General features: G+C 40.6%; 1 protein-coding gene across 1 annotated transcript in view; it reads left to right on the forward strand.

Annotated features, from left to right (window-relative positions):
- The window catches only part of akap6 (A kinase (PRKA) anchor protein 6), a 235,522-nt gene extending 231,181 nt beyond the window's left edge, over positions 1–4,341 (forward strand). The window contains exon 22 of the mRNA XM_038728683.1: positions 1,139–4,341. Within this exon, the coding sequence (XP_038584611.1) occupies positions 1,139–1,183 (45 nt within the window). The 3' untranslated portion in view covers positions 1,184–4,341. The remainder of the gene's footprint in view (positions 1–1,138) is intronic.
- Positions 4,342–13,674: the final 9,333 nt, after the last annotated feature.

The raw sequence follows: 13,674 nt of genomic DNA on the forward strand, positions 1-13,674 counted from the left end.
CACACACACACACACGCATCATATCAGTGATGCATACAGCTGGTCCTGACCCCCATGGCGTGCCCCAGTCTATCCCACCTGTTCACACACACACACACACACACACACACACACACACTGTACACACAGACACAGGTGCAATTAAAGCAATCGTGAATGCGGCTCATGATGTGCTCTGTGACCCAGACAGCAGAGGGTCTGCAGCAAAACACACGGGTGCGTGCGTGCGTGCGTGCGTGCGTGCGCGGTTCCTTCACTGACTCATGTTTGGAAAGTTTCATAGAGAAGCCGAACAGAAAACGACTGAATATCTGCAACACGCAGTGTGTGTGAGCACAGTGGGGAACAAAATATACTTCAGATGACATGATCCATTATAACTGGATATCTAAAATAGTTTAAGAATAAAATAATAGAATTTGTGTGAGAGTCGAATATATATTAACATAAAACCAGGATATGATCAAATGAAACTAAATTATTCAAACAATAGAAGTAAAAATAACAGAACAGCAAATATTTGTTGAGCACGAATACTAAAGGGACAGAATAAATTCACAATACAGAAGAACCCAGTTATAAACAACATTAATAAACAAAGTTTAAAATCTAATTGGTAAAAAGAGGAAAGATTACAGCAATTTTTTTTTTTAAAGGCGCCTTGCTGTAGTTTTTGTCAAACAGGAGGAAATAGTGCATTTGTTGGGGACTATTTTCAGCGGCGGATGAATCCACGTGTTGCTCCAGTGAGTGTTTGGGTCAGCAGGACAGTATATGTGGGATTGAGTCAGAATAAACTACTGTGTTCATGGTGATGAAGGAACATGTCACCCAGTGCAGCAGTGAGGCAGGCTTTAAACAATTTCTGAACAACGACGGAGCTCTATGGGTCACAGGAGGAAGAGACATCAGGACTTGACAGGAGATACAATCATGGGATTTGTTGACAAGAAGAAAAATCTAGAATATCACTTAACCTTTCATGATGGCCGGGTTCCAGTTATGTGTCCTTTATGTAATGCCAGTGAGTCAACATGAACAACATTAAATGAGAGTGACCAACGTGAATCTCTCTCTCTCTCTCTCTCTCTCTCTCTCTCTCTCTCTCTCTCTCTCTCTCTCTCTCTCGTCCATCCAGAGGCTTCCTGTGTTGGCAGCAGGAACCCCGAGGATCCAGCTGTAAAGGAAGCTCTCTCCATCTCCTGCCCGCTGAGCTGATCTCTCTCCATGGCTTCTCACCTCTCTGATCTCCCAAATCTCTCTGCTGTAACAGGAACGGTTCGTTAAGAAACTGGACTGAAAACTGATCCAGCAGTTTCAAGGTTACCTCACGACTGATTTAAACTTTTGATCAGAGCCGATATGTTTTCGCAGTAACAAGGAGTCTTGATTTCAGGGTTGAATGTTTCTGAGCAGCTTTTTAAGCTTTTGCTGAACATGTTTTTTGAGTTAGTCTGTGGACCACATGTAGACTTTACATCAAAATACAGTTTTAACGTAATTAAGAAGAAGATTTAAGAGTTACACTGTAGTAAGATTACATCCAAGCAACCATTTAAATCTGATCGTTGATTTTTTAGAATTTACAAATGGGAGAATTCAGAGAGTTTATGTTTCTGGATGGACATAAAGCAGATGTCTGACTAAAAACAAAGTGTTGCAGTGAAATAACATATTTCAGAATCTATCACTCTTAAGTGTGTGTGTTAGCATGTTTTGGTGCGTCACGGTTAGAGAGGTCAGACAACGCCACTTTTCAAACAGTACAAATAAAACATCAAGATTTATTAGTCAGCTGTAGCTGGTGTAGAGACATGGTGTTGACCTGACCTGGGATCAGCTGGATTTTTTCTTGTGTTCATTTTGTTATCTTATATACACACACTGATAAAACTGTATGCTGCGTGCGGTGTTGCAGCACAAGTAGCATGTTACTTCCTAAAAATAACACTTCTTCTGTCTATAGATGATGTCAGTATTCATAATTTGTCGCTGGTCAAACGAGATCTTTTCACAGTTGTGTGGTAGAAGCTCGTCTTCCTGTAGTAGCCGCACCACACAGCAGTCTGTGCGTTATCAATGTTGTAGATAAACTGTAATATCGGCATCAGCCAACCACAGGGCCTCTATAATCTGAACTAAACTAGTTAAAGCTGTCGTGAAGATACTTGCTGCGTTACAGATGCATCGTCTTTGTTGGGAAAGACAAAAGTTACAGACATAAAGCTTTGTTGAACTTTTAACTTTGCTGCGATCAAATACAAATCTTTGCAAGATCCAAATAGGCCAATAAGTTGTATTACACTGTATGTATAGAAGCTCTAAAGTTCACAAATTCAACTGTATTAGCATGACTGAAAAGCAGTAATGAGGATTTGGGCTCGAAGGGTGGAAAACCATTACCAACTCTCAAACACACGCTCGTTTAGTCGTGCACGAATCGTTCGTTTCCAGAGCTGAATTGGAGTCGAGTCTAACTGTGGAACCCAAAAATGCCAAACCTCGAGACTTTCTTCACCAGAAAAATGACACGATAGACATTTAATGTTAAGACATTAGATCAGAAAACGTCGTACGGGTCTTTGTTTAGTTTAGAGGACCTGTTGAATCCTGGGTTTTAAATGATGGAATTTAAGTGTTGTAGAAATACCTTTACTTGAGTATTTTATCCCAAACTTTTAAACTAATTTTAACATCTAAAGTCTACTCTTACAGCTACAGGCTGCGTCTCAGTTTTACAAAGCCTTCAAAGTCAGCTCCGCATCCCTGAGAAACAAAAAAGTATCAGCAAAGTTATCACTTTGTCAACCGTGCAAGTGCAGTTTGTTGGTGACACGCCGTTACGTTTCCAACTTCCACGTTGATGAGAACTACCTGAGCGTACCATCATAGCTGTTTTTCATACACATGAGCTGGCTTTGGCGTGACTCGGTTTGACTTGGATGGATTAGCATCTCCGTTACAAGAGGGCTACTCGCTTGAAGGTGTGTCTTGGCAGAATGAGAGGCTCTCTTGTCGAGGAGCCCCTTTCTCCTCGACAAGAGAGCGAGAGCAGCGGTGGACAACGAGCTGGAGAGGGAATGAAGAGAGGGAGCAGTGAGTCAGAGAAATAATAAGTCATTTTCTGATTGTTTCACGGCGTTCTAAAGCACAAACAAACGCGGCCACGCCTCCACACAGACCTGCAGCCCGACTGACGTCACCAAAACTCGTTTAGAAGCGAGATGGCCCATCTCAGGTGCGGGTCGGCACAGCTCGGTGTGTTTAAACTTGTAATGGAAACGCAAATCAACGCGACGTAGTTTGACTCGGCGCGGCCGATAGAAAAGCCCAATTAGTTTTCTCTAGAGGCAGCAAGTGGTCGTACAGCTGCGTCGTTTGAAGGATGCCTCACCTTGAAATGGGGCACAGATTTTCTGCTTTTTTGTGACCAACCATCGTTTTGAGATCCCGATAGATTCTAAAAATAAAGAGATGTGATGAATTATAGGATGTACCTGCTGCCGCGGTGGTGGAGGAAGTCGCTGTGGTCTGAATCGATAGAAACATTATTCACACCCCATCAGGTCAAATCTCTACTTGAGTATGTTCTGAACTAGACGTTTCCCCTCTCTGCTAGCAGCGGCGTCTGCAAACTGAGGGTTGAGCCGGGTGTCCAAAAATATAACACGACAAAAACAAAAACGATATTTTTAACTATGCAACACGACCAAAGTTGGCGAAAGCTGAAGTGGTGTTGTTGTGTAGACGTTAATAAAGGTTTGATGACTGTTGATGGGGGCGTGTGTCGTTATTATTACTGCTGTATGTATGTACACCACTACTGTACCATGTATTGTTTTCTTTTTTATTATTCATTTCTAGACAACTCCTGAAATGATGATTAGCAGTGACGCTGGGGGTTTGGGGTTGGTGTTGAGACAGGTGTGTGTGTGTGTGTGTGTGTGTGTGTGTGTGTAGGACAAAATAGAGTTTGAGATCTTTAAAATATAATTGTGTGCCTTGCTCTACTGTTACTACTTCTACCTATTTTTTTTTTTTGTTAATTAAAAACACTGCTTTCCCAGTTAGGTGATTAAAAAAAAACATGCAACAAAAAAAATCAAATGAGAAACAAAAACTGTTTCAAGCAAGGTTCATGTTGAGCTTGTGTACATACGTGAAGGTGAAAAATGCAGACGGAGGAATGCTTGGTGTTTGTGTTTATTTAACTCTGTATGTGACCTGTGATGTGGAATATCTTTATTATTAGTATTGGCCATAAAGAGCTTGACTGCATGGTTCCTGCGGACTACAATGTAAAACCAACTGTTGACAAATAAACTTAATTTATTGGGGAAATATTCTTTTGCACTGTATTTCATTCAATGTACTTTTTCGAGGTTAAAGTCCCAAAAATAAAACGTTCTACCAGTCCTTGTTATGCTTTCACCCTCTTACTCTGAAAATCTCTTGGCTAGAGAGTTTCTAGCTGTCCGTCTCCATCGGGTTGAGTAGTAGTAGAAGTATAACCTTCAGGAGTTTACATACAGAGAGAGAGAGAAAATATCCTGGAAGTTGTTTTCTGACTTCTTTATCACAGAAATGAACGGGACAGTTATTTATTAAGCTGCCAAGATATCACTGAGTTTCATGTTTTACTTTACTAAAGGAAAGAGGACAAAAATACAAGAAACATTTTCTGTTGTCCCAAAATCAGGACAGACCCTGACAGTGAATTAAAGACTGAATGACAGAATGTTCATGAACAGAGGAACCATTATTCAGCAGAAACCTTTCGGAAAATCGTCAAACTGCTGAATCCACATGTAAAAGCTGGAACTTAAAATGTGTTTTTTCCTTTTTATATACATTACCATAAACATAAATACAACTTGAGGCTACATCACATGCCTTTGCTTCGGATCTGTGGTGTTGGATCTTGCAACATGTGAATACTGAACCTCCTGGAGAAAAATTTGAATTTCCTGCTTGAAAAAGTTGGTTTCTGTTCTAAATTCGGCCATTTTTCTTCATGTGTTGCTTGGGGTTCTCAGCTGTTTAAGACGTGAGACACATTCTCACTCCCAGCCAGTGTTGGGAAGTGTTGGTAGCAAACCCGTTGGAGCTACATAGACATCCAGGGTATCAATTGAAAGGTCTGCTCAATCCGGATCGATGGATCCCCCCCCCCATCACTGTGGGATGTTCCATAAGCTACACACCTGTAAAGTATGGGAGTGCTTTTGGTCACAGTAATGTTGATGAATATTCACTGTTTTTTAAAAACTCACAATAAAAGTCAACATTTAAACGGTAAATATTGCCAAAATATGGACATTCACCTGGTATATTTTTTTAAATTGTACAACTGTTGTATTTTAGTTTGGTTTTTTTCATCAAATTTACAGTTACAATTGCATCCCAGGTGTAATAGAAGATATTCAGTTCCATTATAATCTATGTGATAAAGGTTTTGATGTTTGTTTGGTGTATTGCGTTAAAAATATAGCATTTTTACCAGGCGAAGGATGAAAATATCAGATTTTTCTTTATTGCATCTCCAAAATAAATAATATGTTTATATATTTATTAACATATTTATTTTATATTCCTTAGCTTCTGACCTTTCAAAGGAGACCAAAAGTATGCATCTAGGCCAAATGGTTGAGTTATTCTTGGCTATTTTAGGCTTTTTTCCTGGAAATAGGGGCAAATAGCTGGAGGTTTCCAACAGGTTAAAATAAATACGCTACTTATTTTATGCTACATCTGTAACATACAGGACCCACATAACTTCACTAAAAACCATCAATCTTGACTTTTTTTGAAACGGACATTGTTCTCCTGGGTGAAAGTCCAGTTTTTGGCTCTGACTCTTTCATTATTTACTACCAGAGCCGTTACCAACTGACTCAAGGGGTCTTCACCATGCCTCCATATGCCACCACTTGTATGAGACAAGGAATGTGACTGAAACTTTTAAGTTTTACTGAGAAATGCACATTGTGTATATTGACAAAAGAGTGTGTTTAAACTGCAAAGTTCCCGTGAATATAACTTACCTTATACTTGTGGTCATTGCAATTGCATATTTGAAATATGGGTCTGTCTACATCAAGCAAAATTTAGCTGTGGAACTGATACATTTCAATTTTAATCAATACAACTGCATACACTTTGTAAAGACTCACTACAAGACAAGATAAAATATTCATTCATTGATCCCCCTTTGGTGAAATTCAAATTGGCACAGCAGCACAAACTTAAAAGAAAGAATAAAACACAATAAAAGTAGAATAAATAATCCATTCGAAAGAAATTGAATATATATGTGAATGGATTTAACATAACTGTGGCACAAAGAGTATTTTTATGCTTCGCTTATCGTGAGCAAAGCAGCAGCAGCTTCTCCATCAGTTCTGCGTCTACACACGATGCATTCAGGTACAGTATTAAGTGTAGATCACTTGTGTTTTGGCAAAGCTCAAGGCCAAATACACTGTGTAAGATGGAAGAAACTAAACTTGAGGCTTAAAAGTAGGCTTTGGGTTGTGTTTCCTAATACACTGCTTTGTAACTTGAACAGTGTGTTAACTCGACAATCGATGATGAAAAGGTTAAAATGATTGTCGCCGTGAGTAAAAGATCCTGTTTCAATGCACAATGAACTTCTGTACAGTGTGTTTCCCCACTCACATCGGATAATACTTAATAATCTTGGATCTATTACTGAATCGTATTGCATCCTCTCACAGGGACCTGAAGCGGCATGCCCTCTCCAACGCAGCCTGTTTATGAGGGACTAAAATCAAAGCTGCCATTCAGGGTTTTGTTAAACAACAGCAACGTGTCAGGCCCCCAATCATCAGAAATGCATCATTAACATTTGTTTGATCTTCCAAAGATTCATTTTTTGCCCTTAATCAGACCTCTGTTTTCCTGCCTTCCGTCTTTACGCACAGACGGAAAAAGTTTTAACTGCTGAGGAGATGAAGCACAATTGAAGCTGAAGAAGTTTGATTGGATCCCACGATAAACACACGCTCTGGGGGGTATTACAGAACGTTAAGTAATGTTTACCTCATCAGAAGGAGGTCAGTTTGGGAAACAGGAAAATGCTGCCGGTGACACAGAGAAGATGGTGAGATGATGATGATGAGGAGGAGGACGGGCGGAGGAATAGCCGTGATGTGGCGTTCACCTCTGCTGAATGTACACACAGTGCAAATCAATTTGTTCCTGATTGCCGAGGCCGTCCTTGATAACAGACTTCACAGCTGAACTCGGTCTGATGCTGTCGGTTTGGAGATGAAAAGTCTCATTTCCCATCAGACACATGTTCATGTTCCTGCAGCTTGTGGAAAATATTTTTAACGGGGCTTAAAATTAATGTTGATAAAGGATCCGCCCTCATCGTAAATAACTAAGATTTTAGTAGATAGCGAGACTAACTCTAACCCTCTGAGCTGCAGTCGCTAGAGGAAAGGTCACAGGCAGTGCTTGAAGTGTTTTCTGATATTACACCACTGTGGTTAAGGTTTGATGAGGGCTAATGTTAGTGTATTTATTATAATTTCAGAAAATAGTAGAGACTACCTGCTAATAAAGCTTACCAATAGTAGGTTACAATATAAATTCCAGCTGGAAAATTTTTTTGTGTTGTCTCTTTCAGTAAATTATGTGCAAGAAAAATGCTCTACATGGTAGTTACTCTCTGATTTGTTAATGCTAAGCACTAACTTGTCATAATCATAAACATTCATGCAGAACAAGGAGTTCAACTTTTCAAAAGTTTACTGATTGTGTTGTAAAGCGGTGGGGAGGGCTCAGATTAAGGGTGTGATGATACACTTTGGTCACGAGAACAAGACCAGAAGATGTTCTGAATCATATATATGCTGAAATATACCAGAAGAATTTGACCATTGAACACTTAATTTACTGCATTCTCTGCACCAATTTATGGCGGAAATGTCTTTATTTATATGAAGGGAAACAAAATTAAAGGTTCAGTGTGTAATATTTCTGAGGATCTATTGACAGAAGTGCAATATAAGATCCATAACTGTGTTTTCAGTGGTGTGTAAAGACCTTGCATAATGAACCGTTATGTTTTTATTACCTTAGAATGAGGCATTTATATCTCCATAAACGCTGTGTTTTGTCATCATGTTTCGCACGTTTCATCATCAGGGCTTTCTTCTTCTGCTTGTATAATTCCGGTAATGTAGACGCCATCACTACATTGAACATGTACAAAGAAGAAGAAGAGGAAATAATAATAATAGTGATATACAGTCTCTGAGGAGTCTTCTGGTTTATTAGAAGAGAAGTGACATTTGGACAAATGAAGGAGCACACGTGTTATTTAGCAGGAGAGCCGACAGCCTGTGGATCTTTATACCATGAAGCCAGACAAGTCGGGACAGATACTGACAGCTGATGGCAGAAATCACGGATGTTGTGGATTTTCCCAGATGGAAGATGTTTTCAAAGCGGTGCTGAAGTTGTCTGTTTTCTGCTGGACAGGTGAATAAGTTTGTCAGACTTTAGCGATGCAAAAGGAAGCTGTTGTTTGAGAGCTGTTAGCTGGCCATAATCACAAGAGACTTGACATGTTTCCTCTGTCAGTGGTGTGAAATATGGATTCATTTCATGTCGATTACTTATTCTCCAGCCTGTGTTTTGGCTTTGCCGGTTAAGGTTACTTAGCGAGACAATCAGCTGATCATTAACATCAATTGGCAATAAAACCATAACCGTAGCTTAGAGCATGGAAGCATCAGCCAGCTAAACTTTTACTGCACTGGTAGAAAAAATATGTAGTTGTTGTATTGTAACTTCATGTAGTTCTTCTCCAGCCTCTGTTATGGCTTTGTTACGTGGACAGAAATGTGCCATTACCTTCCTGAGACAAACAGATCATGAATATTATTGGTAATGAAACAGTAACAGCAGGGAAGTTCAGATCAGCAGCTAAACTTCACATTTTACTGCCCTGGTGGAAAACATGTATTTCTTTTTACTGCTAATGGTGATATATAACAAGACCGTGTGCCTATCAAGTGACCAACAATAAATACTTTCCAAATTTGCATTAAAAAAACGTTAATGGATATTGCTTCCCCACTGTGCACACAAATGTTTAATATGTACTTCCACATGCTATATGCCCATTAAAAACGCTGCACTGTTTTACCACAAGCTGAACTTATGGCTGTCAGTACTACTTTGTGTTTCTGTTGTATTTCAAACAATTTATATATATATATATATTTGCAGATTGCTTATCTAATTAAGCAAAGCGAGAGGAGCGTTGATCCTCCCCAGCCAATGCTTTTGTAAACTTCATGTATTTTGTGGTTTATAATGGACTTGGTGCAGAAACAGTGAGGCTTACTATTGTCTTGGTATCTGTCAGTGGTCATACTTGATGCACTAGATGTGTAAAATAATGTATTACAGGAGTATGAGACATCATGTATAGCACTTCATTTCTTCACGTGGCTGTTGTTTATTAATGAACAAGTAACAAGAATATTCAGAAAAACATTTGGTTTTCTATAAATTCTTAACACATCGATCTAAAGAAACCTAATTTCTTGACTGGCAATGTCTTTTTTCTCATAGATGACATCTTTGTTCTGTCTCAGGCACCATAGCTATACTGCTCGCTTGGATAGGGGGGGGGGGGGGGGGCAATTCACAACCCTCACCACTAGATGTCACTAAAACTTACACACTGAACCTTTAAGGTCGCAGGTGACAATTCAAAATAGTATAAAAATATAACGGAATATATCGGCAGCTTGTTGTTTTAGCTTATGTTACTTTTTTGGCAATTTGGCACATTTGTTTCTTCTGTATTTGTTTTCTTACTGTGCATTGTTTCATTTGTTATTTAACACATCTTGTTGCTGTTTTTCAAAACATTTTTAACAAAAGCTTTCAATCAGTGATGGAGACAATCTGATTCTGACCTGTCCCCGGCGTCCCCAGCGTGAATGATCCATCCAGGCTGTGATCGGTCGGTTCACAGAAAGAGACATTGACGAGCTACTTTCTTGCACACGGCTGCATGAGAGGCACCCGAGCTTCTCGTCTCTCTCCGCTGACAGAGATTGGCCGGCAGGCGTGAACGGGAACAGGCGAGCGTCACGTAGCGCCCAGAGAACCTGATATGGAGAGGGCAGAGGAGAGGCAGCTTGTGAGAAGTGCCAGTACGCAAGAAAATGTCCAGGTACGCCAAAGAGTAGTGCCTACAGGGTCAACAAAATGGAAAGGGTTCATCTGCTGGTTAGTGTGGCTTAATGTTGGTGCAATAGGAAAGGCCTGGTGTCCCACTCACAGATTGAAGCTCAGACACATAAAGTAAAGTAAGATTTGTTCAGCTGCAGTACCTGTGTCCACTCCCCTCACTTTTAAATTCATATAATAATTTATTTTTATATTATATGTGTATCAGTATTACAGCGATTGCTGGAAACTGAGCAGATATACAGGAGTGGTTAATGTAAGGTCTGGCTCAACGGTCCTCTGGCAGTATTTGTACTCAGTGATGAGTCACCCGTGTGTCTTTTCCCCGCCAGCCGCCGCTCTGCACTGTTTATTTAACTCTGTCATAATGCTGTGTTGTGACACTTCCTTCTGTCTTTCAGAGTATCAGAGGGGAGCTGTCAGAGGATTAAAAAAATAGCAGTTAGTTGCAACAAAACACACTCCACATTAAAGCAAATTGCTTCGTGCGATTGTTGATAGTTTCTCATTGTTGCGTCGCTCTCGGTTGGAGCTGTGATGTTGATTGTGGCTGAAGGGGCCTTCAGATGACTGATAAGCGTTGATGAATGAAAATGGAAATGCTTTTCAGCGTTTTCCCTTCAAAGGGAAATCAAATACGCAGGATGGAGAGGGGAGAGCAGAGGAGGGAGAATATTTGCCTTTTTGCAATTAACAAGATATGTTCTCTTTTTTTTTGTGGTCAGAAAAATGGAAATGGCTTTTAAGGTCGTAAAGGTCGAGCGCATCGAAGCATGGTGGCTGCGCAATTACTCTTCAGGCAGCAGCCTGATTGGGGGGAGGACAGGGGGGTCCGGGCGCGAACCAACGGTCAAATTAACGAGACGGCTGGCTCCCTGTTGAAAAGATCACATGTGATTACCGTACATCAAACAGACAGAGCACTCAAATTATCTCCTCTCTCACTGTGAAGTCGGATAAAAAGGGATAAAACGCAGACGGACTGATTAGTTAAAGGCTTTAAATGTCAAAACTTTTACTGTCCACAGCTTGAATGAATCTGCTTCTCCTCTGCTCAGGGGACAGGTGGGGGGTCGTCCTCCAGTTTACACCGACTACTTCCAATGACTGCCCTCATGACATAATTGAGGACATACTCGATACCGTTGGAGTCCTCTCAGATGACCAGCCATGCTTTTTATTCATTTGTGTGTCAATAAATCTAAGTTCTAAATATTGTGAAATATCGTCAGCTTCATTTCTATGCTGTCATACTGGGAGCTTCTCAATTGAACCACTACAACCCCCAGTTTTTCCCTCTGTGAGTCTCAGGAGCTGTGTTGGAAGTGCTGACAGAGGTTAAATAACTGGAGGTCATCACTTATTCACTTTGATGATGACGATGATTTTCCAGTTATGGAAAGTCAAATCAGCAGCCTTGATAACATCTGATATTGATCACTGGGTGTTGAATATTTTACAAACCTTTTAAAATAAAAAGAGAGAAAGAAAAAAAAAAGCATCATTCAGTTTTCTGTGTTTCATGTTTGTTTCCGCTGCCTGCAGCTAAATGTGACGTCTCATCATTGTTCTAGCGTATCCAGCCAAAATTATTTCAGTGATCTAAAACATCAACAAAATCAGGACCAAAGTTCACAAGTCACAGAGAGAGCTTACCTTAAGCATTAAACTTCAACTGAAGGCTCAAACTGTCAGCGTTAAGAGGAGTAGGAGAAGAACCTAGATCTTAAACTTAAAGGATATATAATAATTTTCCCTATTTTTAAACCTGGGCCCTATTTTCACATATTTTGGTGTCAAGATGACTAACAGGTTTGCGTGCAGTACATGCTGCAGCTGCAGCGGCTGCAGCATATTCCTTCTGGCAATTGTCCCAGTCAAAATTACATCCAAAAAATTGCCTCTTTTTGCCACCGACAGGCTCAGACTGTTATATCAGGTGTCTGACAACATCATGGAAAGGACAGGGATCCACAGTAAGTTGTCACACCCTTTGTTTTTTACCAGGAAACTGAAGTCTCACTCAAGGACAATTCCCGCTCTGAAATCTCGTGAGAGGCGAGCTTTTGCAAGAAGACGACGGTGGAGAGAGAGGAGTTCCACAGAAGAATGATACTGTGATGGTACCAGAACAAAGGTACACGTCATTGTTTAACCGTCGCCTGATGGGATAGAGGTTCTAATCATATATTTTTTATTTCACCCTGTTTTTTAATCATTTCACAAGAGTCAGTTTGTGTTATGTCTTCAGTCTGGCCGTGTGATGTTCTGTTTTTTGTTTCCAGTCAACGATACTGAATGGTAATGGTAAAGAATTTAATTTTGGAGTCTTGAGTCGATCTTGGGCTGGAGGGTCTGTGACTGAGTTTCCATTGCAAAAGGGTCATAACTCAAAATACGCAAAGTCATGCGCGAGTTCTAAGATGCTCATCAGAAATCGACCCACACAGACTTCTTGTTGGTCTTCTTGGATGCAGACAGGTGAGGAAACCTGCAGCACTCAGAGATGTGACACTTCAGCACAGGATGCAATCACCGTACACTGAAACACTCTGAATCAAAGTTAGATTTAAAAGTATTTGTGTTATTAGAAAGCTGCAGGGTGGTGATCTGTTTTAGACCATTTGCATCGCCCTTGAATGAAAATGGGAGGAACACGCACACACACAGAGAGCGAAGCACCTTCAGAAGTCTCTCCCTGCGCTGTAATGATCTTCTTGTAGTGCTGCGGAAAGCCTCTGAAAATCTCTCCATCATTTTCCTCTCCTCTTCTCCCTGATGAGCAGAGCCATCCCTTCATCATCAGCTGCACCATAATGTACTTTAGTCTGGGGACGAGAGGAGAAAATGGAAGGGTAGATTGAAAACAGATTCGCTTATAAGCTGATCCTACATTAGGGGATGTATATAATACGCTGAAGTCATCAAGGGTTTGTTCACAACAATCAGAGTGATCCATCGCGATTCGACATGCTGCAGATGAACAGACAGAAACTTCATTCCTGCTGCAGGTTGGAGGGTTCAGCCAGGATCCTCCCTGTCTTCAGAACCAGGACAAACCCGAACATCCGACCAAGTTAACAGATCATATTCTAATTTTATACTGCAGATACTTCATGCTCCTGCAGACCATTTGAGCATCGGACTGATTTCCTTCTTTCAGTTTGTAATCACAGCAACATCCTCATGATTTTCCTCCATCTTCTGTTTCACTCTCATGCATGCCTTCCCACCTCTCCTATCGCTTCAGATCCTTTCCTGTCTTTTCCCACCATTCCTAGTTGATCCCCACAGCAAGTCGCACACCTGCTCCTCTGTCCCTCTATATATTAACCTCCCACTACTTGCTTCCTGCCAAATCATCCGTTGTGCCAACTTGTCTCGGCGTTTCAGTCTCTGCTCCGATTTGCCTGCCCGTCACTAGTTTGTGACCGT

Source organism: Micropterus salmoides, unplaced genomic scaffold (genome assembly GCF_014851395.1).
Source record: "Micropterus salmoides isolate LMB-PRFRI ecotype aquatic unplaced genomic scaffold, ASM1485139v1 Ms_hic_scaffold_19, whole genome shotgun sequence".
Classification (NCBI taxonomy): domain Eukaryota; kingdom Metazoa; phylum Chordata; class Actinopteri; order Centrarchiformes; family Centrarchidae; genus Micropterus; species Micropterus salmoides.